The 25920-nt window shown below is 57.0% G+C and overlaps 1 protein-coding gene across 9 annotated transcripts in view; it reads left to right on the top strand.

Annotated features, from left to right (window-relative positions):
- MAP4 (microtubule associated protein 4) overlaps positions 1-22483 on the top strand; it is a 147376-nt gene extending 124893 nt beyond the window's left edge. For 6 of the 9 annotated variants that reach the window (XM_050971736.1, XM_050971733.1, XM_050971735.1 and 3 more), the window contains 9 exons: positions 779-956; positions 4714-4773; positions 5253-5563; positions 7348-7470; positions 9317-9409; positions 13387-13468; positions 17046-17158; positions 20324-20501; positions 20660-22483. In XM_050971736.1, the coding sequence (XP_050827693.1) occupies positions 779-956; positions 4714-4773; positions 5253-5563; positions 7348-7470; positions 9317-9409; positions 13387-13468; positions 17046-17158; positions 20324-20501; positions 20660-20667 (1146 nt within the window). In that variant the 3' untranslated portion in view covers positions 20668-22483. The remainder of the gene's footprint in view (positions 1-778; positions 957-4713; positions 4774-5252; positions 5564-7347; positions 7471-9316; positions 9410-13386; positions 13469-17045; positions 17159-20323; positions 20502-20659) is intronic. The other 3 variants (XM_050971731.1, XM_050971737.1, XM_050971738.1) reach the window with 3 other exon arrangements.
- The last annotated feature ends 3437 nt before the right edge of the window (positions 22484-25920 follow it).

Genomic DNA, 25920 nt, shown 5'->3' with positions numbered 1-25920 from the left:
AAGAGTAGGGGAATTCAGGTTTAAAAGGGAACATCAACACCTATTTCAGAAGCTTTCACTGATGGCTGAACACCACCACTCCTGCTGTATTAAGCTCAAATTACTGCATTTGAATGTCTTTTAGAACTAACTAAAAATAACAGAAGGCAAATGAAAACCCAAGTGTAAATCTGCACTTTTCTCTGAGCTGGTGACTTTGGTTTGGTTCAAGTTTTTGTATCATTCTGAATCCTTTTTTGATAAAATAGTATTTATTCCCATGCATTAACTCAGTATTTTCATACCTCAAAGATCAGGCAGCTGACAAACAAAACAAGTGCCTGAGCAGGGACAGCGGAAAGGAGTCTTCCAAGTGAGGGATGAGCTGTGGACACCCAATTCTCATGTCCTCACTGTTGAAACAAATTCCAGCTTAGGGAGCACTGCTGCTCCTGGAGGATGGGAATGTCTCCCAGGAGCATTGCTGGTGTTCTGCTGGTTCCATTTTATCCAGAAATCAAAACTTCCATCCCAGCTGGAGAGGCCCCCCCACATCAGAGCTCCTCCGCAGCGTCCGTGCTCCGTGTCCTGCCCTCCACACCACCACTCGCTTCTGCACGTCTCAATTATATTTTAATTGCATTATAACCTTTCAGCAGTGCCAGGCTTCATTAAGTGCTGAGGCATTTCAGGGATTCCTGTTCCTTTCAGCCCCTCCTGGCTCTTCCCCTGGCGCTGAGCTCGGGCTCTGCCGGGGCCGTGCCGGCCGCTCTGACGCCGCCCGCTCGCTCCCTTGCAGGTCACGGATGCGAAGCCCGCGGAGAAGAGAACCTCCCTGTCCAAGCCTCCATCCTCCACCACCCCCAAAACTCCTTCCAGGAGCTCCTCTGCTGCTCCCCGGACCACGGCGCCGTCGCCGGTGACGGCAGCGGCCGCTGCCAAAACCACGGCGCCCACTCCTCCCAAGAGGCCGACGTGTGAGTGCTCCCCCTTCCCTGGGAGTATCCATCCTTCCTGGGAATATCCATCCTTCCTGGGAATATCCATCCTTCCTGGGAGTATCCATCCTTCCTGGGAATATCCATCCTCCAGCACCTGCAGCCTCCTGGCTGGGCAGCACCAGGGGCTCTGCACAGCTCCTGGCACAGGGGACAGCTGGGGGAACAGGGACAGGAGGAGAGGGAATGGCCTCAGGCTGGGCAGGGGAGCCTCAGGTGGATATTGGGAATGATCCTCCTGGAAAAGGCTCTCCAGCCCTGGCACAGCTGGTGGAGCATCAGGTGGATATTGGGAATGATCCTCCTGGAAAAGGCTCTCCAGCCCTGGCACAGCTGGTGGAGCCCCCACTCTGGAAGTGTTCAAAAGCCACTCCATCATTGCCTGGATTCTGACAGTGGCTCAAGTGTTCCTCTCTCCAGGGCTTCCTCTCCCAAATTCCCTTCAGGGCCACCCTCCATCAGCTGTGTGTGATCCAGGGTTAATGCAATCACTGGACACACTTGATTTAAGAGTGGGCATTCTATTCCTTCTCTGTTTTGTCATAGGAACAGAATAAACACTAAATAAAGGTTCAAAACAGCAAATCTTCAGAAGAGGACTTGAAACACCTAACTGGTGTGTGAAATCCAAAAGGGTTGGGCAGAAGTGGAGGATTTTTAGTAGAGCAGGAAGAATTTGGAGCTGAAATCACATTGGCTTCATCCAAAAACTGTGTCCCACTCCTACTGCTGCTAAAGAGGGAACTTCCCGTGAGTTCCACAGGAAACCTGAGCAGTGTTTTAGCTAAACTAACACTGTTCTCACTCCTTTTAATGGAGCTTGAGAGATTTAACATCAGATAATATTGTAGTCAAGTCTTCTCAAGTCTTTTCAAATGGCTGGGCCTTAGTAGCAAAATTTGTCAATAAAAGTGTAAAATGAAACAGATTGGTTTGAATCCCAAAGCATGGATTCCTATCCCAGCTTTCCCAAAAGAATTATCATGTTTTAGCTGTGCTGGGATGGATTTGGCCTGATGGACATCCCAGACATTATGCTCTGGGGGAAAATCTAATTAACCAAGTGTAGAGAAGGTGTTGCACATTCCAAGAGCCACATATCCAGTCTGATAAACTCATTTTGTGAGTAAAACTCATTTTGTGTGGTCTTGGAGGCAAAAGGGAGCCCGGGAATGCAGGATCTGTTCTAATGAGTTGGGCTCATTCCTGCTGCCCCACAAACAAAGCAGTGTTTGCTGCTGAAAGGAGATGGAGGCAGCCATGCAGAGCTGCAGGGAGCTGTTCCAAGAGGCAGGAGGTGCAGGGCAAGGGGCTGTGGCACCAGGAACGTGGTGGGACCCTGCCAGAGCACAGGCAGGGCCCTGGGGTGAGGGAGGATGAGGTCAGCTGGAGGGACTCCATGGGAGGCTGAGAAATCTGGATTTGGACCTGGAACTGCACAGGGAAGGCAGGAATGGGAAGAGCAGGGGGTCCTGTTCTGGGTGAGGTGGAAGCAGGAGTGGGACAGAGGGTGGAAGGTGCCCTGGGGCCTCAAGGGAACCACAGCAAGCCCAGTGCTCAGGGCTGGGTTTGGTTTGGTTTGGTTGGGTTGGGTTGGTTTTGGTTTGGTTGGGTTTGGTTTGGGTTGGGTTGGGTTGGGTTGAGTTGGGTTGGGTTGGGTTGGTTTTGGTTGGTTTTGGTTGGTTTTGGTTGGTTGGGTTTGGTTGGGTTGGGTTTGGGTGAGAAGTGGGTGGGGACACCTGGAGCTGTTGTAGTCACAGCTCTGGGGTCACAGCTCCTTTAGAGGAGGGGACAGCTGGGGAGGGGACAGCTCATGGGAACAGGGACGGGAGGAGAGGGAATGGCCTCAGGCTGGCTCAGAGGAGGCTCAGGGTGGGCATTGGGAAAATTCCTCATGGAAGGGATGCTCAGGCCTTGGAATGGGCTGAGCAGGGCAGTGGTGGAGTCCCCGTCCCCAGAAAGATTTCAGAGCCACGTGGATGTGGCACTTGGGGACATGGTCAGTGGTGGGGAACAGTGGTACTGAATGGTCTGGCAGGACTTTCCAAACCATAGTGATTCCATGGATTTAGTTTCTCACGACACAGTGTTGAGCCAGAGAGTAAGTTGTGGGTGGAGATGGTGTTGGTGGCTGAAGATGCTCTTTCAGGACAGCTGCAGGTGCTTTATTCTTGCTGCCATCAAGTTTCAGTCATTGTCTCACACAAAATGTGTCTGTAAAGGCCAGGTTTGACATTATATAGTTCCACTTTTTCAGGTATTTTCAGGTCAGTCATTTTCTCTGCTAAAGGAGAGCCATGGGTTATGTGGGGCTTGATATTTTGATTTTTAATTTTATTTCTTCATTAGTTTTTGCCTCCCTCCCTGTGGAAATGACTTTAATGTTTGTACAAGACCACGCTCAGCCCTTCAGATCAGGCACAGATCAAAGTCTGTCACACAGACCCTTGTCCCAGGGGCTCTGTCTGGGTTTTCAGCACCTCATGTTCATACAGATAGAAGTGTTCAGCATTTGGCTCCCCACTGACACCAGCAGACAAAACATCTCTGTATATTAATGTAACATAATATTCCTCTGCCTTTTACACAAACCTAAGGCTGTTCTGTCCATGCAGTTTCCCCAATTAAAGCTGTGGTCTCGAGGAATGAAATTAGGTTGGTTTGCCAGCCCCTTGTTTGAAGTGTTTGCTATTAATTATGTACCCATCCTTTAGGCCTTATTAAATTATCCAAATGGGTTTCACCTCATTAGCTGGAATCTTATCTGGGGTGTTTAATTGAATGCTTTTAGCAAAGTCAGGGTGGAATGATCCAGACTAACTTGGCCTGTAGTTATCTGCCTCTTCCCCTTGGTCTTTTTGGTACTGATATTCCATAAAGGACCCTGACAGCTGCTGGAGTGTATCTGAAAATCTGAGACTTAATGGAAATTAAATATTTAAAAAATGAGAGTTTTCATAATTTCTAACTTGGGTCTTTTCCATTTATTATTTCTTTTCAATGTTGCCATCCTTTGGCTATTGAAATGAAGCAGAATTTACCCAAATGTGCTCATCACTGATAGTAAAACCTCTACAATTTCATGATCAAAGAGTTCCTTAAAATAAAGTCCCGTTTCTATTTTTCAGTTTGTGGTTTTGCCTTGATCAGTTTGGTGTTTGGTTTTCTCCTGCTTGGAGCAGTGTGGCTGCATCCCTGCTTTGGAGTCTGCTCTGTGCAGTGTAATCAGGTCATGATCGTTGGGCTTTGCCCAAAGGCAGCTCAGTTTAGGGATTGATTTTTGGGTTTATACAATTAAAATAGGAGCCAAAATATGTGCAATGACTCCTGTGCAAGAAAATTGGCACAGGGTAGGACTGGTCTGGCAATGAGAGCAAGGTTGGGCAAGGACAAATGTGGGGCTGCTTTTGTTCCTTTTAAAGAAAGGAAAAGTTTGGGAGGAGCTTTTTTTGCTTGGTTGGGGTTTTTTTAAGAAATGAAGGTGAGGCAGGATTGAAATACTCCCAGTGAGTGCTGTCAGATTCGGGAAGTCAGTGTGAGCTAAAATGCAGCCCATCCCCAGGTGTGGTGTCACCGAGTGAGGATCCTTTGACAAGGATTGGTGCCAAACACAGGGGGGTTGTGGTGGCAGCAGGAGCTGCCCAGGCAGGTGCTCCCACAGAGCAGTGAATTCCTGGGCTGGTTCCAGGCTGGAGTGTGCAGGGATCTCCCCTGACCGCTGTGTTTGTGTTGGCAGCCATCAAGACGGACGCGAAGCCGGCAGATGCCAAGAAACCCCCTGCCAAGTCTCCCTCAGGTAACTGCTCCCCTCCCTCCTCACCTGGGCTCTGGGAAAACCCTGCACGGCCAAGGAGCCCACCCGTCCCCAGCACTGACCGTGTCCCCAGTGCCCCATCCGCATGGGTGGCACATCCCTCCAGAATGGGGACTCCAGCACTCCCCAAGGCAGCTGGGCCAGGGCTGGGCAGCCCTTTCCAGGAGGAACATTCCCAGTATCCACCTGAACCTCTCCTGGCACAGCCTGAGGCTGTTTCCTCAGTCTGAATCCAATCCCTTTGTCTGGGGCTGGGGTCATTAGGGGGTCCCTGTACATCTCTGGGAAGGGGATGTCCCAGGCTGGCCTGGATGGAGCATGGATCATTCTGGGACAGTGAAGGTGTCCCTGCCACGGCAGGGCTGCGGTGAGCTGCTCTCGGAGCTCCCAGCCCGTGCTGGGCTGTGTGACCGAGGCGGTTCCTGACCCTGTTCTCCCCTTCGCTCCCCGCCATCCCGCAGCCGATTCCAGCCGCCCCAAGAGCGCTCCCGGCAGCGCCCCCAAGAGCAGCGCCACCACCTCTTCCACCGCGGCCTCCGGCGCGGCCCCCGCCCGGCCCAAGGCCAAAGCCGCCGCCCCCAAAGCCGCCACGGCCTCCACGGTGTCGGCGGACGCCAAGAGAGCCCCGGGCAAGGCCGCGGGCAGCAAAGGCACGGCCGGGCCCGCGCCCCGAGCGCCGCGGCCTGCCAGCGCCGCCGGGCCCGACCTGCGCCACGTCCGCTCCAAGATCGGCTCCACCGACAACATCAAGCACCAGCCCGGCGGGGGAAAGGTGAGCCCTGCCCTGCCCTGCCCGCCCTGCCTGCTCTGGGCTCTGTGCCGGGCTCTGCTGGGCTGGTGGCTGTGTCCTCACTGCTCTCTCCGGCTCCTCGCTGGGTCCTGCTTGGGCAGAGCGCGGGAGCCTCCCCTGAGCCAGCCCTGCTCCAGAGCACGAACCCAGAGCTCCACTGCTGCTGCTCTCCTGCCCCAAGCCTGCCACAGGAACACCCTGTGCCGCCCTCAGTCCTGCCCATAGTCCAGCCCTTTGCCCTTGGGTGGAGGAACTGCCTGCTGAATGGTACAGAAGGTGGAGTAGTGCACTAGGCTGGGGGAAATCTGGATTGCACAGCACCTTTCCCATGCCCAACTCCTCAGGCCCAAAGCTGACATGGAATGAGTCTTTTGGGACCACCCATGGTGGGCACAAGGAGAGGGTAGTGCTGGAAAACCATCACCAGAGAGAAAACTTGGGGCTCTCACTGCCTCTTAATGCCCTTAGGTGGCACTTCCACCATCAGCATGTGCCTTGGAAAGGACAGAGGTGGGATCCACCTGCAGCCCCTGCTGAGCGCTGAACAGCGTGGAGAGCCCTGCTTAGCTGTTGTGTAAGCCCAGCCTTGGCCTGGCCGCGTGTGTCAGCAGCAGCCAGAGGGCTGTGCCTCCCCCCAGTGGGACACAGATCTTTCCATTCTCTTTGCTGCAGCTCTGTGGTGCTGAATAACCCGGCCCAGAACTTTAATCTGCTGCCAAGGGAGCACGTTCCATGCTGGGAGAGCTTTAATCTGCTCTCAGGCACATTAAAGTCAAGGGCACTACTGGGTGGGTGTTGTGTGTCCCAGACAGCATCGATGCAGCATGGATTTATCCTCAGAGGCAGCAGGCTCCTGGCTGGGCAGCACAGCACAGCCCTCATTGTGTCAGCTCAGGGGACTTTCATTTGCATTTCATTGCACTGTCCTTCATTTTCTGAATATTTTCATAGAGTTATTAAATCCTAACAATTGCCTTGTTAAGCAAATTGTCCTTTTTGTAGCCCTGTTTACACTGAGCTGTTTTTAGAGTCTGAGAATTGTTGTAGGGTTGGGGTTTTTTTTGTTCACTGGTCTGTAGGTTAGTGAAATACAAGATTGATGCTGAGCCCCCCCAAAAATGCAGGTCCTGCTGCACTTCCCTGCATCTAAACTAGCAAAACAATGGCTATCCTCAGGTAGTTGCTGAATTTTTATGAAACCTGTAAATTTTCCTTCGATTTTCTGCTCAGCTGGACTCTCTGGGTGCACCTGCCTTTTGGTAGATAAAAACTAAAGGAGCTGTTGAGCTCCAAGGCTGAGTGCAGCGAGGCTGGGTGGGAATCTGAGCTGGGAGCTCGGGGTGTGTGTCCAGCAGAGCTCTCAGAGCCCCAGACCAGCCCTGCGTGTCTTCACCTCCCAGAGCTGCATCACGTCCTCCACGTGAAGGAGCTGGTCCTGCTCTGCTCTTGGGCTCCCCAGGGATTTGGTTGGAATTTTTTGGCAGGATCAGTGTCCTGGGGTTGCTTGGATCCTGAGGAAGGGCACCAGGAGCTTTTTGAGAAGTGAATCCTTGCTCTGTGCCCCCAGGGTGCCCCTTCAGAAATCGAGCTGGGCCCTGCTGTGCCCTTGGTGTCACCACTCCCGGGCTTGGGATGATCCTTGCCCTGGGAATTAGAGCAGGCAGGGAGTTCTCCTGGCTCTCCTCTGCAGCAGGTGTCTCGTGTTCCCGTGCTCCTGCCCAACTTCTGCTTTTGCTGGTTGAAATCATCCCTTTGTCTCCATCCAGGGGAAGGTAGAGAAAAGGCCAGAGTCAGCCGGCGCCGCGCCCAGCTCTGAGCCCAGCGCGGGCACTAAGGTGGCTCCTAAAGTGGCAGCAAAAGAGGGGGTCCCCAAACAGCCCAATGGGAAAGTGAGTTGCTTTCACGCTTTTCTCTGGGGGAGATGAAGGAAAACGTTTCCATTTTGAGTCACTGTCCCTCCTCTCCAGCTGTCCTGCTCTCTCCTGTCAGTGGCACTGTCCTTGCACAGACACTTCCCCTTCTCTCCCCTGCACCCTGAGATGTTCCCAGGGAAACTCCTGCAGGGAGGGACCTTCTCCACTCCTGCTGGAGAGCTTTCCAGAGCAGAGTCCTCCTGTTTCACTGCCAGGTTAATACAGGCTTAACTTGGAGTCAGAGGGTTTCCCTTAAACCAGTTTTCCACACACAGAACGAGTTTGTAACAAGGCAGAGAGGTTGAGTTCACAGTGCTTCTTTTAGGGCTGCACAGTATGTAGGAATTCACATCTTTCCTGCAATATTCCCCACCCAGTTGTACCAAAACTCTGGAGCTCCAAGCCTTAGGCCATCACCACTGGATGGGTTATTCCAAAGTACAAGTGGATGGCGTGAGGTGGGAGTGCCACAGATTAATTCCAATATGACCAGGCAGGAATGGTCAGGAATGAGCAGGATTTGTACCTCTAGGGAGTCAGTGAAGCACCCCACACTCCATGGCACGGGTATGTTCCCTGAGCTGCTGTTCCTGAGGCCAGCCTTTGAGACCTGGCTGAGGAGCTCTGGGAGCCTGCCCAGGTGAGAGTGCTGAGTGATCCCTGCTGTGCTCCAAGCTTGTCACCTTGTAGGAGCCAGGATCCAGCTGGGGCCTGCTTGTGCTGTGGTCAATAACTCAGCTCCAGACTAAACCTGTGTTGTAACTAACCTCTGTAAACACTGGTGTCTAACCCAGTTACTGCTGTGAGTAGAGCTCACCTAAACCACTCCTCTTGCCTTAAAAATCACAGACTCACTGAGGCTGGAGAAGCCCTGTGAGATCATGGAGTCCAACCATTCCCAGCACTGCCAAACCACCACCAGGCACCTTCTCACACCCTTAATCTGAGTCAGTGTGAAGGAGAAACAATTTCATTAACCTGAGACTCCTCTGAGGTCATTCAGCTGAAGGTGTGACCACCTTCAATAGCAGAATGTTTCTCAGACCCAGCTGTACTGCCCAGGGCTGTGGAGGAACATTACCCAGGGCTGGAGCCAGCCCAGGTGTGGGCATGGAGCAGCTCACAGCATGCTGGGAGTGGTGGCTCTGAGGGCTGGCTCTCCCTGCTCTGGCCAGCTGTCCCTGGAAACCTCCCAGCAGCCTCCTGGGGCATGGAGAGTCCCATCCCACCTGGCTCTACCTGCTCTGGGGGGTTTCCAGGATCATGGACAGTCCCATCCTGTCCCTTTGGGCTGGCTCTCCCTGCTCCAGGGAGGTTTGCATGCCCTGGGCAGTCCCATCCCACCCTTCTGGGCTGGCTGTCCCTGCCCCAGGGGGTTTCCAAGCCCTGGGCAGTCCCATCCCACCCCTCTGGGCTGGCTCTCCCTGCCCCAGGGGGTTTCCAAGCCCTGGGCAGTCCCATCCCACCCCTCTGGGCTGGCTCTCCCTGCCCCAGGGGGTTTCCAAGCCCTGGGCAGTCCCATCCCACCCCTCTGGACTGGCTCTCCCTGCCCCAGGGGGGTTTCCAAGCCCTGGGCAGTCCCAGCCCAGCCCACCCCACCCCAGGGCTCTGCAGGGTCCCTGGGCACTCCCAGCCTGGCACTAACACTGTCTGTGCAGCCTCCTGTCCTTCACTGTCTCTCACTCTCCTCCTTGGTGCCTTCCCCCAGCTCTGGGTCCAGCTCTCAGGGTCCCTGGTGCCCCAGGAGCCCCTGGTGCCCTGCAGAATGACATCTCTAACCAGTCCTCTTCCCTTGTGTTGTCTCCGTTCTGTGACGTTCCAGGTCCAGATAGTCTCCAAAAAAGCGAACTACAGCCATGTTCAGTCCAAGTGTGGTTCCAAGGACAATATTAAGCATGTCCCTGGAGGTGGGAATGTAAGTATGGGTCTGGGCAAGCCGTGTGTCTGCTAACTGCTTCTCTCTGCTGTGGTGGGGGTGCCAGCCCCAGGAGGGCTCTGCTGCAGGCAGGAGCCGTGGCAGAGCCCAGGGCTCCTGGGCACAGCTCAGCCTGGAGGATTCCTGCACCTCTGTGGGGCTGCCAGGCTGAGCTGTGGGGTTTGGTTCAGTGTACAGCTACACCTGGGCTGTTCCTGCTCCTTGGGCTGGCTGTGACCAACACAGGGTTGGGGACGTGGCTGAGCCTGGGACTGAGCTTACCCCTGACCTCCCTGGAGCCTGCATTCCCCAGAGCAGATCCATTATGGTCTGGCAGTGCCTGTTACTCTCCCCTGGCTCTCAGGGCCAGCTGGAGCCACACTCATTCACTCCTTGTTTCATAAAAGGTTCTTTGGAGCAGGCAAAGACTCTGGGACTTAACCTTTGAGCTGAGATTAATGTCTAAATTTAAAGGCTCCTGGTATCTCTGGCAGCAGGGCTGAGCTTATTAAAATAGAAGGTTAATCTGGTGGTGTCTGCAGCTTGGTTTGGGGTGTGGGGTGCTCCAAGTGTCTGCCAGGCAAGCCAGGTTCACTGTCCAGCCCCTACAGGCTGGGAGAGCACGAGCATGCTCTGGGGGCTCAGTCCCTGGGGCAGATCTGGGCTGGTTTGGCACAGGGCAGGTTCAGCAATGCAAAGTTTGGGTGGCTTCAAAGGCACTGAAAGACCTGAGCCCAAGGAAGTTTGTTCCAGAGGTGTTTAAATATCCTGGGCTCCCAAGGAGGGATGGCCAGCTGCCACATGTGCTGAGGTGCCCAGGGTGTCCAGTCAAAGCCTGGCAGTGACACCAACCCTGCCCAGGACCTGCCTGTGGAGCCAGCTGGGGGCCCCTTCTCCTGGGAAATCCATGTCCAGCTGCCTGAACCTCTACATGACTGACACTTCCACAGGTCTTTGCAAGTGGCAACCAAATGTGGGTTCCTAACACCTGGTGCCCTCCAGGCTGGTTGCCAGGGTGGCCAAAGATGCTGAAGTCACACCTGTGCCACTGAGCCCAGGCTGCCTTCCCACATCCCTGCTCTGGGGATTTGGGGTTTGTGGCTCTCTGCTGTTCCATGATTCACACTGTGTTTATGGGAGTGTTTCCCATGGAAATGCTCCCACAGGATACCTGGGAATGCTGGCCTTGAGCCCTGGTGTCTATGGGGAGCCCTCAGGGGGTTCCATTGGAGCCCTGTGTCTGTTCCTGCTGCCTGTTCCCCTGGTGCTGCCCCCAGCCTGTCCCAGAAGTGCCTTAGGCCACACTGGTGACAGCTCTGGAGCAGCTGGTGGCATTTCCCTGCCCATGCACTCCAAGGAGCTGTATTTTATAACCACCTCAGTGTTGCCCCCTTACCTTGCTCAGCCTTTCAGGAGCCTCACAGGTGCCTTCCCTGTTCTCCCAGGCTGCCAGAAATGGGGCTGGCATGTGGGGGATCTTGCCTTGCCTGATTAACTGTGTCACTGAAGTGTCCTTCTGCTCATGACTCACCATCCTGTCCTTCCCTCTGCACTGCCAGGCATTCCCAGCCCTGGGGACAGCTGTGTCCCTGCTTTCCTCTCCTCTCCTCCTCTCCCACACTCTCCTTTCACCACTGCAGCTTTGCTCCTTGCTCAACTGCTTAAGCAGCTCTTTATTCTGCATTTTCTGAGCCAAAAGCTCATTTCCAGGCTCCAAATGCTCCCAGAGCAGCTCCAGGAGAGCATTCCCAGCCCTCCAGCACAGGCAGTGTGGATGTTTTTATTTTTATTTTATTCATTTCTGTATCTTCCCACTCCCTTTGGAGCACTGTGATGTTAGTGACCTCTTCCAAGATGTTTTATTGCTCAGGTAGTTGTGGTGATCACTTCTGATGGAATTCCCAGTGTTTAATTCCCAGGGGTTCTGGTCTGTGCCTGCAGTTAGAGCTTTCAGGAATCCTGTGGACAAGAGTGCTGTGGTTTAGAAACAATTCCTGATTGAATTGAGGAGGTGATGGCCATGGAATGGTTTGGGTTGGAAAGGACCTTAGAGATGATTGAGTGCCAGCCCTGCCATGGCAGGGACCTTCCCCTGTCCCAGGCTGCTCCCAGCCCTGTCCAGCCTGGCTGGGACACTCCAGGGGTGGACACTGTGCTGTGACACCCCACCCCAGTGGCTCCAGGCTGGCTCTCTGCAGAAATACAGAAACAAAAATACAAACACAGTTCAGGTCCTGGGGGGAAGGTTTGGATGGTTTTTTGTTTAGTATTTCCCACTCTCAGAACCACTGAGGTTGGAAAAGATCTCCAAGACCATGGAGTCCAACCTCTGAGCAAGATTTCTGTTCCAAGAAAGCAGAACAGAGGTGGATTTCACTAAGTGCAGGCAATGTCTGTGGGTGAAGGAGGTTTGGGAAGGGAGTTTGGAGTGTCCCTGTGCTCCCCTGGCCTTTGGCTTGGCCTGCTTGGCTGCTCTGGGACGTGGTCAGGGACACAAAAGCTAACAAGAGCTGAGATCAAACTTCCCCATCTGGGTCAAACCTCCAAAGTTTATTTCTGGCACCAGAGTCTGTGCTTGGCTCTCTAAGTGCAATCCCAAGGTGCAAACCCAGCTCCTGCTGAAATCCTACCAATCCAATCCCCTTCCCTGAGGGTGGGCACCTTGGATCTCAGGTCAGGAGTCACAGCTGGTAACAAACAGCAGATTTCCAGCTGCATTCTGTGAAATCAATTTCATCTCAGCTCAGTTCTGAGCGAGCAGGACTGCTGATTAAAGCTGTAGTAACTTTACTCCTGGGAAAACCAGCTCAGGGTCTGTGAGTGACCTTTGGAGGGTGTCACTGAGCTGGGGACGTGGGACCTGGCAGGAGCTGAGCTGGGCTGCCCTGCTCCTCCTGCAGCATCCTGGGGCTCCTCCCTGGGCACAGAGCAGGAGGACCCCTGCTTCCCTAGGGGGAGTTCTGGCAAATTCTCCTGAGAGCTCTCAGTAAACTCCCAGAGCAGCTGGTGGTCAAGGAATTCTTCTCATATTGGAAAAGAAATCCTTGGGCTTCCTCTGTGAACTGACCTGGAGCAGAGCTGAGCCTGCAGCTTCCAGCTGGGGGCTGCTCTCACCACTGGCCTTGGTCTTGGAGCGGGGTGGATTGCTGGAGAGTGCATTCCAGCTGGGCACCAGATCCCTCTGAGAATCCCAGGCTGCTTGGAGTGGAGGGACCTTAAGGATCACCCAGTGCCACCCCTGCCATGGCAGGGACACCTCCCACTGTCCCAGGCTGCTCCAAGCCCTGTCCAGCCTGGACCTGGGCACTGCCAGGGATCCAGGGGCAGCCACAGCTGCTCTGGGCACCCTGTGCCAGGGCCTGCCCACCCTCCCAGGGAACAATTCCCAATTCCCAATCTCCCACCCATCCCTGCCCTCTGGCAGTGGGAGCCATTCCCTGGGTCCTGTCCCTCCATCCCTTGTCCCCAGTCCCTCCCCAGCTCTCCTGGAGCCCCTTCAGGCCCTGGCAGGGCTCTGAGCTCTCCCTGGAGCCTTCTCCTCTCCAGGCTGGATGTGATGGTGCAGAGCAGAGCCTGGAGCTGGTGGCACAGCCCTGACCCCGCAGCAGGGCTCCCTGAGGTGGCCCCAGGCCTGGTGGCCGTGTCCCCAGGCTGGGCAGGTGCCATTTGGGGACCCTGGCAGCAGGGTTGGCTTTTATTGTCCCTGTTCCAGGGCTGCTGTGTCCCATGGCTGTGCCTGAGCTCAGCCCTGTGATGGTTCTGTCCTTCTGTCCTGCTGTCTGTCTCACTTTGGCCCCTGGCTCTGGGTGACCCCAGGGCTGCCAGTGGCATAGGAATGCCAGGCAGGATTCCTGGGAATCTGCAGGAGGAGTGATGAGAGCAGGGACACAGGCTCACAGAGCACAGCCTGAGGTGCCCTTTGGCCTCCAGAGTCTGCAGGGGTTTCTCTGCTCAGCTCCTGCTTTTTGTCTCCCCAGGTGCAGATCCAGAACAAGAAAGTCGACCTTTCCAAAGTGTCCTCCAAGTGTGGATCTAAAGCAAATATCAAGCACAAGCCAGGTAGGAATTTTGCCATTTCTTCATTTGTCTGTAAGTTTTGTCCCTTAAACGCAGCCCTAGATTGGGACTGGAATAGTTTTAGGGGCTTGTTGCTTTCAGGACATGTTCCCAGTGCTTCTGGAAAGTCCTAAAAATGCTTCTTCCACAGTTCCTGGTGGTTTGATGAGCAGAGGGGGGATTAGGAGATGTGGGATGCCCTCTTGCCTCTGCAGATATTCTACAGCTTTGACTCATTTCTGCTTTTCCTGCTCATTTGAGAAGGAAAACAGGGATGCTTCCACAATCATTCCAGGACGCTTCATCCATGCTCACAGAGGCTTTGGGGCACTTGGAACATCCCAGGATGTTCATGGAACATGGGAGCATAAAGAAAATTCCTTTCAGTCCTTCAGAGCACATACCAGTGTGCTTTTAGCCTTGAGCCCACAGCAGCTCCTGCCTCACATGAAACCCTTCTGGCCCCTGGTTGAATTTTCTGGGATGAGTGGGGAAATTACCTGCTTCCCACTGAGAACACAGCAGTTACTCTGCCTGAATTCCTGGCACTCTCAGATTTGTCCCCAGGTTCAAGGTGCTGGGGCTGGAGGGCCCTGGCTTGGCCTGAGGGATGGTCAGTTCAGTGTCCTTGGGCTGATGGTCAGTTCAGTGTCCTTGGGCTGATGGTCAGCTCAGTGTCCTTGGGCTGATGGTCAGTCCATTGTCCTTGAGCTCATGGTCAGCTCAGTGTCCTTGGGCTGATGGTCAGTCCAGTGTCCTTGGGCTCATGGTCAGTCCAGTGTCCTTGAGCTCATGGTCAGCTCAGTGTCCTTGGGCTGATGGTCAGTCCAGTGTCCTTGAGCTCATGGTCAGTCCAGTGTCCTTGAGCTCATGGTCAGTTCAGTGTCCTTGGGCTGATGGTCAGTCCAGTGTCCTTGAGCTCATGGTCAGCTCAGTGTCCTTGGGCTCATGGTCAGTCCAGTGTCCTTGGGCTGATGGTCAGTCCATTGTCCTTGAGCTCATGGTCAGCTCAGTGTCCTTGGGCTGATGGTCAGCTCAGTGTCCTTGGCTGATGGTCAGTCCAGTGTCCTTGAGCTCATGGTCAGCTCAGTGTCCTTGGGCTGATGGTCAGTCCAGTGTCCTTGAGCTCATGGTCAGCTCAGTGCCCTTGGGCTGATGGTCAGCTCAGTGTCCTTGGCTGATGGTCAGCTCAGTGTCCTTGGGCTCATGGTCAGCTCAGTGTCCTTGGGCTCATGGTCAGTCCAGTGTCCTTGAGCTCATGGTCAGCTCAGTGTCCTTGAGCTCATGGTCAGTCCAGTGTCCTTGGGCTGATGGTCAGTCCAGTGTCCTTGAGCTCATGGTCAGTCCAGTGTCCTTGGGCTCATGGTCAGTCCAGTGTCCTTGGGCTGATGGTCAGCTCAGTGTCCTTGAGCTGATGGTCAGTCCAGTGTCCTTGGGCTGATGGTCAGTCCAGTGTCCTTGGGCTGATGGTCAGCTCAGTGTCCTTGGGCTGATGGTCAGTCCAGTGTCCTTGGGCTGATGGTCAGTCCAGTGCCCTTGAGCTCATGGTCAGCTCAGTGTCCTTGAGCTCATGGTCAGCTCAGTGTCCTTGGGCTGATGGTCAGTCCAGTGTCCTTGAGCTCATGGTCAGCTCAGTGTCCTTGGGCTGATGGTCAGTCCAGTGTCCTTGAGCTCATGGTCAGCTCAGTGTCCTTGGGCTGATGGTCAGTCCAGTGTCCTTGGGCTCATGGTCAGCTCAGTGTCCTTGGCTGCCCTTGGTCCCTGGGGATGTTTCTCAGGCCGGGAGCACTGCTGCCAGCACGAGGGCCAGAGTTGAGTGCCCAGGCTGGGAAGGAGGCCCACAGGCTGCTCTTTGTGCCCTCTGGGAGTGCCCTGCAGGCTGCCCAGGCTGCCAGGTCAGAGCAGGGCACTCCCCTGGCAGGAGCCCTCGCTCCAGTGGCTCTGAGCCCTGGGAACGTGGGCACGACCTCTGCGAGCTGGGTGCTGGGCAGTAACGAGCTGGGGGTGACAATCACTGCCTTGTCCAGGCCTGATGGGAGCACTGCCACCCTGCCAAGGCTTCAGCTGCCTCTGAAGCCAAACCCCTTGGTTTGCACCATGGTTGGCTGTGCCCAGCTTCCAGAGCAGAGCTGAGGGTTTAATGATGTCACTGGGAGGCAAAGCTGGGCTTAGCAAGACTTGAGCTGGGCTTTGGAGAAGCTGCTGGGATGGGGACTGCAGCCAGGGAAAGGTGGCCCTGTCCACGCAGGGGGGTTGGAATCATCCCTGGGATCCATTATTCCAATCTGTGGGTTTGTGCACTGATTTGTCAGCAAAGGAGGCAGCACTGTGGTCAGAGGGATGGAGCATTTCCCCTGGGAGGAAAGGCTGAGAGAGCTGGGATTGCTCAGCCTGGAGAAGGGAAGGTTTTGGGGTGACCTCACTGTGGCCTTCCAGGACCTAAAGGGAGCCAAGAAAGGGAGAGATGACTTCCAAAGGCCTGGAGTGCCAGGAAAAGGGGAGTAGCTTCTCACTGCCAGAGGGCTGGGATGGATGGGATATTGGGAGTTAGGAATTGTTCCCTGGCAGGGTGGGCAGGCCCTGGCACAGGGTGCCCAGAGCAGCTGGGGCTGCCCCTGGATCCCTGGCAGTGCCCAGGTCCAGGCTGGACAGGGCTTGGAGCAGCCTGGGACAGTGGGAGGTGTCCCTGCCATGGCAGGGGTGGCACTGGGTGATCCTCAAGGTCCTTTCCAACCCAGCCCATTCTGGATTCTGTGATTAATGGAAATCTATCTATATCTAATTTATCTATTCTATTTTATCTATTATATCTGCATCTATATCTATATATCTATATCTATATATCTATATCTATATCTATATATCTATATATATCTATATCTATATCTATATATCTATATATATATATATCTATATATCTATATATATCTATATCTATATATCTATATCTATATCTATATCTATCTATAGGAATCTATCTATATCTAATTCTGCAATCTATTCCATTCTGGAAAAATCTTGCTGAAATTCTCAGCTCTGTTTGTGACCTCCACATTCCCTGCAGTGTTCCTGCAGGTGGGGTGTGTGCCAGAGGGGGTGCCCAGGCAGGCAGGGCAGCCCAGGGATGCCAGGGCTGGAGCAGCAGGGGAAGGGGTGAGGAGGGCAGGGACACAGAGGAGCAGGAGGTGCCCTGGCACTGCTGAGTGCCCAGGTGGCTGAGCTGGAGGGGCCTGGGCAGGGACAGGGACAGGAGCAGTGGGACTCAGCCTTGGAATGGCACCAGTGAGGGACGGTGGGGGTGGCATTTCACACCTCTGCTGGAGGAGGCAGCCTCAGGAGCAGATCCAGGGAGTTCTCTCCAGGCTGTCTGGATGTGCAGCATTCCCCAGGGCCCTGTTTGCTGGCATGGCTGGAAATCACCAGCTTTGGTCTTCCAGAACTTTTCCTGGTGAGAGGCTGAGGCAGTGACTGTGGAACTTGTCCTGACCCTCCTCCCAAAGGTCCCCAGGGGCTCCTGGGTGGGACTGGGTGGGACTGCTGGGGGCTTCCCCAAACTCAGCCCTGCTCCCTGTCCCTGCAGGGGGAGGAGACGTCAAAATCGAGAACCAGAAGCTGAACTTCAAGGAGAAAGCCCAGGCCAAAGTGGGATCTCTGGACAACGTGGGACACTCACCGGCCGGAGGGGCCGTCAAGGTGAGGGCAGGGACCTGCCCAGCCAGGGAATGGCTTTGATCCAGTTCTTGTCCTGCTGCTGCTGCTCCTGCTGTGCAGCTCCTCCTCCACAGCCTGGTACAGCCTCCTTGCTTCTGGGGCCTCTGCTGTGCACCCCTGGGTGAAGCTGGAGCCCTGGGGGAGGCTGGAGCCTCGGGGGAGGCTGGAGCCCTGGCTGAGGATGGAGCCCTGGCTGAGGCTGGAGCCCTGGCTGGAGGATGGAGCTCTGGGTGAGGATGGAGCCCTGGCTGAGGATGGAGCTCGGGGGATGCATGGAAGCCCTGGCTGAGTATGTAGTCTGTGGGAGGCTGGAGCCGGCTGTAGATGGACCCTGGGGAGGCTGGAGCTCTGGGTGAGGATGGAGCCCTGGCTGAGGATGGAGCCCTGGCTGAGGATGGGCTCTGGCTGAGGATGGAGCCCTGGCTGAGGATGGAGCTCTGGGTGAGGATGGAGCCCTGGCTGAGGATGGAGCTCTGGGGTAGGATGGAGCTCTGGGGGAGACTGGAGCCCTGGGGGAGGCTGGAGCCCTGGCTGAGGCTGGAGCCCTGGCTGAGGATGGAGCCCTGGCTGAGGATGGAGCCCTGGCTGAGGATGGAGCTCTGGGTGAGGATGGAGCCCTGGCTGAGGATGGAGCCCTGGCTGAGGATGGAGCTCTGGGGGAGGCTGGAGCCCTGGTTGAGGATGGAGCTCTGGGGGAGGCTGGAGCCCTGGGTGAGGATGGAGCCCTGGGTGAGGATGGAGCCCTGGGTGAGGATGGAGCCCTGGGTGAGGATGGAGCCCTGGGGGAGGCTGGAGCTCTGGGGGAGGCTGGAGCCCTGGGAGAGGATGGAGCTCTGGGGGAGGATGGAGCCCTGGGGTGAAGGATTGAGCCTGTGGAGCTGGGAGCTTCTGGGGGAGGCTGGAGCCCTGGCTGAGGCTGGAGCCCTGGCTGAGGATGGAGTCCTGGGGGAGGCTGGAGCCCTGGCTGAGGCTGGAGCCCTGGCTGAGGATGGAGCTCTGGGTGAGGCTGGAAAGGAGAGAGCTGGACCCACCTCGGGGTGCCTGACCCTGCTGGGTATTCCTAAGGGCTGGCACTGCCCATCTCCATCCTTCTCTTGGAACCTGAGAGCAGGGATCTCTGCAGGCTGTGGGCCCAGCAGAGGGGCTGGCAGGGGCCATGCCCCAGCAGTTTCACCCCCAGTGAAAGCTGCTGAGATCCATGTGCCCTGTGCTGGAGAGAGCACCTGGCAGTCTTGGGAGAATTTACAGATCCATGGAATGCCCTGAGCTGGAAGAGATCTGTCCAGCCCAGTCCTTCAGCCCTTTTTTGCTTGTGTGGGGTGAGAACAGAGTACAGCTCTCGTGGCTGATTCATCCCTTCTCCCACAGGAGCACAAACTGTCCCCAGACTTGGCTCTGCGTGCTTTGGCTGCAGCAATGGGACATCTGTGCCCAGGGAGGGGACATTCCCTCCCCAAGGGATGTGTGGGCCTGGCACAACCCCAGGGAGCTGGGAATTGTGCTCAGGGAGTCACTGGAAGGGACTCGTGACACCCCTGCCATGGCAGGACACCTTCCATTACCCCAGGCTGCTGCAAGCCCCTGTGTCCAGCCTGGCCTGGGCAGTGCCAGGGATCCAGCTGGACCTGGGCACCCTGTGCCAGGGCCTGTCCATCCTCCCAGGGAACAATTCCTTCCCAATATCCCATCCATGCCTGCTCTCCTTCAGCCTAAGGCCATTCCCCATGTCGGTCACCCTAGGCCCTTAGGAAAAGTCCCTCTCTAAATGTGAGATCTGTGAGGATGCTGTTTTTAAATGGGCTCTGGAAGCAGAGAAAACCCCTCTGGGAGCAGCCTCAGAGCTGCCAGCAGGACAGGCAGACACAGGAGACACCCCTCCAGGCACTGGCATCCCCTGGGTGTCTGAGCCCTGGTTTGTGTGAGGCTCTGTGTGTGCAGGAAGGGCTCAGAGCTGGGCTGAGCTGTGTTGAAGCCTGGGTGAACTGGAAAGCAGCAGTGCCAGTCCTGGGGGCAGCAGGGTTCCCAGGGGGATTGACCTCAGTCATTCCTGGCAAAGCAAGGGCAGAGGGCATGGCCACTGCTCCAGTTCTCCTGTCTCCAGCCCTGTCTGGAAACTCCATCCTGGCAAATCACGGCTCAGGGAAAGCTGGAAGGAGCTGGAGAAGCTGCTCTTGCGTTGGCAGGGATCTGGAACTTTCTGTAACAAAATTCCAGTGAACTGGAGCTCCTGGTGCATACACTGGTGCTGTGTGTTGGGGAGTGTGGCTTCCACCCAGGTTCCAGATTCTCACCTGCTCAGATTCAGTCTGATTGTGGACTCAGCTCAGATTCAGTCTGGTTGTGGACTCAGCTCAGATTCAGTCTGGGTGTGGAGTGTTTCCCCTCCCTGGGTGTCTGTGCTGCAGAGCTGCTGCTGTCCCAGGGCCTTTCCAAGGGGATCTGTCACCCCTGGGATCCCCCAGGGCAGCAGAGTCCCCTCCAAGGGCAGGAGGGCTCAGAGTCCCCTCCAGGCCCAGGGACAGCTGCTGACTCCAGGTGGGATGAGCAGCTCTGCTGTGAGACCAGGGCAGGAGGGGATTCTGGATTCTCTCTGAGGGCTCAGTGCTGGTCCATGGCTCAGCGTGGAGGGAAGGGGCTCCTTGTGTGAGCCTGGCCCTGCTGGTTTGGGACCACCAGGTGCTGGGAACACGGAATGCTGGAGTGATTTGGGATGGAAGGGACCCTGAGGATCATCCAGTGCCACCCTGCCTTGGCAGGGACACCTCCCACTGTCCCAGGCTGCTCCAAGCCCTGCCCAGCCGGGCCTGGGACACTGCCAGGGGTCCAGGGGCAGCCCCAGCCCCTGGTGTCCCCAGGTCATGATCCAGTGTCACAGCCGTGACCCCACGCCAGCCCTCGGCCCCAGAACACGGGTTTGTCCTTGGCATTGCCTGTGCCAGCTGTCCCGGCTCCCCAGCTGTGACTGGGAGCTCAGCTCCGGGACCCGAGGGCACTCGGAGGAGCTCCAGGGCCCCGGGGTCCGTCAGACTCCGCAGGGCCGGGCAGGATTTGCTTTCCCATGAGCGGAATCACCGCTGCCATCCCCTCCCGTCCCCGCGCCCTTCCCTCGCCGTGGCTACTGACCCGTGCCCACGATTGTCATTGTAGGCGGAGGGCATCGCGGAGCCGGCGCAGCTCCCGCCGGCGAACGGAGCGGGGCCGGGGCCGGACGCGCTGCCCGCGGCCCCCGCGCTGCGGGAGAACGGCGTGGGGCCGGCCCTGGCCGCCCTCAGCACCGCCGACCAAAGGGAAATGCAGAGCCTCGACACTCACATCCAAGAAACAAGTAAGTGCCGGCGGGCCCCGCCCGGGGCCGGGGGTGGGAGCCCGGCAGCCCCGGGCACGGCGGCGTCGCTGCCACCGCAGCCCCCGACCGCTGCTGGCGACGTCTGCGGGGTTGTCGTGCCTTTCTTTTAATTCAGAAAATTGCCTTTTATCTTCCAGGCATCTAATGATGACATTATGGTATCGTCTTCCATTCCCCTCCTGTCCCTTGTCTCCTCCTCTCCCCGTGTCCCCTTGTCCCCTGCCCTTGTGTCGCTGCAGATTGAGTCTCACAAGCTGACGTTCCGTGCGAAGGCCAAGGCTCGAACAGACCACGGAGCGGAAATCGTCGTCTCCAAACCCCCCACCCTTTCCAGCAGCACCTGCCCCCGGCGTAGCACCTCCGCCAGCGACAGCCTGGGCTCCGTCGCCTCCCCGTCACCGCCGCCGCCGCCGGCCGCGCCCTCCCAGCAAGGCTTGTGACCCCTGGCCCCGCTCCGCGCCCCGGGGACCCCAGCTTGGCTCTCTTAACCCGGCTCTGGCTTTAGGTGGGAAGGGGACGATGTTCCTCGGGCCGGGCCGCTCCGGAGCGCTCGGCCCTGCCCGGGCTGGGGTCCCTCGGCGGCCGGGCAGGGCTCCCCTCCCTCCCTCCCGCTCCTGCCCTCCCGCTGGCCCGGGAACTCTCGAGGGTTGCTGCGCGTCGGGGCCGGCCCGAGCGGCTCCGGCTGTGCCAGGGCGGGCAGAGCAGAGCAGAGCCCTGGGTGCGAGGCCAGGCCGAGTTAACAGGGATAAGCTGTGATCTTTCTTTCTGTCTCTTTTTTTAACCCCTTCCCTCCTTGCCGCTTCAGTTTCTGCCGCCTGTGGGATGCTGATAAATCCCCTCCACACTCGTTAGGCTGTTTTAACTGTTGACTTGAACCTTTTATTCTTTGTGACGAAGTGTTGATGATTTATCGTGTTCGAACCCGTGCTAAGTTTCCTTTTCTCTTTCCTTCTTTTCCGACCCGTAGGAGAGTAGGGACATTTAACCACTGCTGCCGTGCTGGCTTCTTACTGACATATCCAGCCGTTGTAACTTCTTTGTTGTTGTTTGGGGTTTTTTCTTTTTAATATTTTAAAACGATGGAGCGAGTTCATGGGATTAAGCCATGTCCGGAACGAAAGGCACAGGAATGTGTAAAGGGCAAACTTGCTGTGAGAGCTCAGGTGGAGCCTGTGTTGACCTCGAGACTGTAATTGATGCTCGAGATGTGTTAATTGATGCTCGGAGCCCTCCCCGGGGTGCCTTCTGCCGAGGTGGTTTATTTATTAACGGCACGGCCGAGCCCTGGGATTTCTCCCGTTTTGCCAGGGCCGAGGCTGGAGGGAGCAGGAGGCGCCGTGGCGGGGCCAGGAGGGCGCAGGCCGGGAGTTCCGAGGCTGCAGCAGGTCCGTGGGGGTGTGGGGACTGTGTGGGGGTGTGTGGGGGGTGTGTGGTTTTTGGGGTGGTGGATGGGGGACCCGAGCGAGCGCCGGGATGAGCAGGGCCGTGCGGGCAGCAGGAGCAGGGAGCTCATCCCGGGGGGAGCCCGGGCCCTCGGGGGACAGCAGGGCAGGGTTGGTGCCAGGGAGTTGCAGCTCTGACTAGGAAGGAGATCTAACCACTCTTGGAGCTCCTCGTTTCAAATGACACTAAAGAAACGACATGTAAATAAATTTAAAAAAAAGCAAAAGAAAAGTCTTCTTGGGTGGTCAAACTAATGTAAAGAAAAAAAAAAAAAAGGCAAGCAGAATAACAAAACACTGGGATCAAAGAGAACTAAACCAGGCGTGTGCTAAAGGGGGCTGCTCCAGGAGGGGACAGAGGGAAGCCTGCAGCTTCTCGTGCTTGTGGGAGTATTTCTTTGGGAAGCCAACAACGACACGATAACCCGGAATCTGTATTTACACACAAAGATTCTTATTGCACTTGTATTTTTTATATTAAAGTTTGCATGGTTTCTAATAAAATGGCATTAAAATGTACTAGTTTGCATCAAAGTCGTCTGGTAGTTTCATAAGTGCTTTTTCATCTGAATACAAATTTAAACGATGCAGATTTGCACCTGAAAGGGGCGGTTATATATACCCAGAGACCTCCCAGTGCTTCCCTTCCTCTTTCTCCTCCTCCTCCTCCTCCTCCTCCTCCTCCTCCTCCTCCTCCTCCTTCTCCCCACCTCTCCACTCCCCTCCGTATCCCTGTGACCCCAGCCGGGGAAGGCGGCTGTGCCGTCGCTCCCTGCCCTCCCTGTGTGTCCCCGTGTGTCCCCGGCGTTCTCGGAGCAGCCACGGCCACCGGCCCCGGCTCGGAGGAGGAGCTGGAGCCGGCCCCGCTCCCCGGAGCCCTGTTCGTTCCCTGTGTGCCGGTATATATCACTGCCCTCTCATGACGCTTCCTTCTTTCTTTACTGCTAAATTCTACACACCAGCTTCAGCTTGGCAGCCTTGCCTTTGGTTGGGTTGATTTTTTTTCCAACACTTTAATTGAGGGAAAATTAGAAGGAGAGGAGAGGAGCAGGGTGAGGCCCTCGGCAGGACGGTGAGCCTGGAGCCCTGTTCCCAGGCTGGAGCCTCCTGGTTCCCAGCCTGCGAGCGGCCGGGGTGGCCTTGGCAGGGCTGGAGCCGAGCTCCAGGCTCACCGGCCGGGAGGGGCGCTGGGAGCAGACGGAGATGTGCGTGGGCAGCCGCAGAGGAGGTGGAGGCTGAGATAACGCGTCCCTCTTGCTGCTCTTCCTGGGGCACCCCAGGGATGGTGGCCTGGGATGTCCCAGGATGACATTCCCGGGGTGCCCGAGGATGACATTCCCTGGGATGTCCCAGGATGAGATTCCCGGGGTGCCCTGGGATGACATTCCCTGGGATATCCCAGGATGACATTCCCTGGGTGCCCCGGGATGAGATTCCCGGGGTGCCCCAGGATGACATTCCCTGGGATGTCCCAGGATGACATTCCCGGGGTGCCCCAGGATGACATTCCCGGGGTGCCCCAGGATGACATTCCCTGGGTGCCCCAGGATGCCATTCCCGGGGTGCCCAGGTGACGCCCTGGGCAAAGGGAGGCAGCCGGTCCCGGTTCAGGGACTGCAGGAGGAAGGCAGCATTGCACTTTATCTTCTGAGACTGCAAAAAGCAAAGGAGCCCTGCCCCGCTGCAAAGGGACAGTGAGTCACCTTCTCCCTGCACTGCTTTTCTCCGATTCCCGATGATTTCCCGAGCGCCAGGTGGCCCTGGCAGGGCGGTGGTGGCTTCGTGCAGTGCCCAGGCTGTCCCTGCCCAAACCCCGGCCCAGCTGAGCCCCCGGCCCGTGCTACTGTGCCACTTCTCTAACACTTGTTGTGCCTGTGTTTAGCTGATGAACTAAATCCAGATACACTAGTTTGCCGTGGTGTTTCTAGGACAGCTTCAGTTTTAATACGGATTTCTTTTTTAACTTTGAGGAAGGGGCTGTACATATTGCTAGGCTGGGAAGGAGCCGTATGAGGTGGGAATGACTTTAGTTTCCTGTCTGGAGAGGTGGGATGAGCTGGGTTGTGCTGAGATCTGAACGCTGCTGGGGAAGGTGCTGTGGGCGCTGGTGCCTCCATCGAGGGCTGGAGGCAGCAAATCCGGGGGAAAACAGGAGCTGAGCTCTGAATGAGATGCAAGTTGAATGTACACGTTCCTGTCCCGAGCAGGCGCCGGGGGTCCTGGCTTTGGCCGCACTGGGGGCACTCTGGGCTGGGCAGGGGCTGAGCGGAGCCAGGTTGGTGGCTGGCTCCGGGCAGGAGGCTCAGCAAAGGCCTTTGCAGAGCTCGGGGCGAGGAGCGGCGCTCTGGAGGGGCTGAGCTGCCGCAGGGCTGGGGGGAAGCGGCGGGGCCGGGTGCGAGCTCCTCCCCGGCGAGGCTGCGCTTCCTCCGGGCAGCCGGAGCCCGGCGCCTCCCGGCAAATCAGTGGCATACACAGTTCCTTGGGTTTTTTGTACTGTTAAACAGCAACATTCAAGTAACCGAGTTCGTGGGCTCGAGGCCGCGGCCGCCCCAGCGTGGCTCCCGTTTGGCTCCCGGCCGCAAACTGAATGTAGTTTTCTACGCTGCCCCTCGCGCTGTCTCCGCGTAGTGTGGTGTGTGAGAGGGGCCCCGGGACCCTCGCGTGTTCGTGTCTAGGCAGAATTCCTACTTTTCTTGGAGCTTGGTGTCGGTGGCGTCCTCGGGGTGACGGGGCTCCCCTGAGGGCAGGGCCGAGTTCCCGCGGAGCCGCGGCCCTGCTGAGGCTGAGCGGCCGCGCTGGGGCCCAGCAGCTCCAGGCTGAGGGGAAATGTCCCCCAAGGCCTCGTGGCCCGCGGAGCCGGCGGGTGGGGCGAAAGAGGCTCCGGGCGGCAGCAGCAGCATGGAAAGGGCTCTGAAAGGCTCCGGCTCTCCTTCCTCCCTCCCCGCCTGAGCCCCAGCCCGGCAGTGCTCGCCTTCCGCCCTCCTCGCACGGGTCCCGCCGGCCGAAATCACACGAGGCCCCAGCGCCCCTCGCCGTCTCCGCCCGGCCGCCCGCCGCCCCCGCTGTCCCTCACGCAGAGCACCGAGCCAGGAGCGAGCGCAGGGACCGCGGGCTGGGGGCGTGCGGCCGGGCAGGAGGGCTCGGGGCAGAGCCCCGGAGGGCGATCCCGGCCCTCGGCTCCCTCCGTGGTCTCGGGAAGCCACTCAACCTCTCTGCCTCAGTTTCCCCATCTGCAAAGGTGGGGGGGATTCAATTTTACCTCACCGGGCTGTTGTGAGGCGCGAGCAGCGCGTGACGTGTTCTCTAAATGTGACGTGTTATTATTATTTTGTGTCATAGGATTATTCTGCAGGGCGGGCCCGAGGAGGGGGGACTCCGCTGTCCCTGCGCCGCGGTGGGGGAGCCGAGGGCTGGGGAGGGGCGGTCAGTGCTCGGTGTGAGACAGCAGCTCCGGGGGGAGCCCAGCGGTTGCTTCTGCCTTTGTGTCTCCCCTCCCCGGGGGCTGTAAGAGCGTCGTCTCCTTAGCAACATTTCCTGACTTGATGTTGTGATTCTTACTATTGTAAAGGGTTGAAATAAAGCTTCTAGATGTTCCTCGTCAGGCTGCTGTGGCTCTGTGGGGCGGGAGGGCCGGGCGGGGGCGGCGGCACAGCCCGGGGCTCCTGATGTGGGGCTGGCAGAGCGCTAAGGAAGGCGCTGAAGGAATTTGGGTGTCTCTGATTGCAGCCACAGGAGAATAATTCCCATCCCTGGCTTTGCTCCGCAAGCCTGGGCTCAGAGGGGAGGGGGCTTTGGGCTGACGTGGGCCCTGTGGGAGCCTCGGTGCCCATGGCACAGCTGGAACAGCTGGCACAGCTGGAGGTGCCCCTGGCCACTCACACAGATAAAGGAAAGGTTTCCCACCCTGGCTTGGACCTGACCTGAGACCCAAACAGGATGGGGAGCCAAGTTCCAGG

Source organism: Serinus canaria, chromosome 2, assembly GCF_022539315.1.
Source record: "Serinus canaria isolate serCan28SL12 chromosome 2, serCan2020, whole genome shotgun sequence".
Classification (NCBI taxonomy): Eukaryota; Metazoa; Chordata; class Aves; order Passeriformes; family Fringillidae; genus Serinus; species Serinus canaria.
The sequence above is the reverse complement of the archived record's forward strand: the minus strand, read 5'-3'. Positions and strand labels throughout refer to the sequence as shown.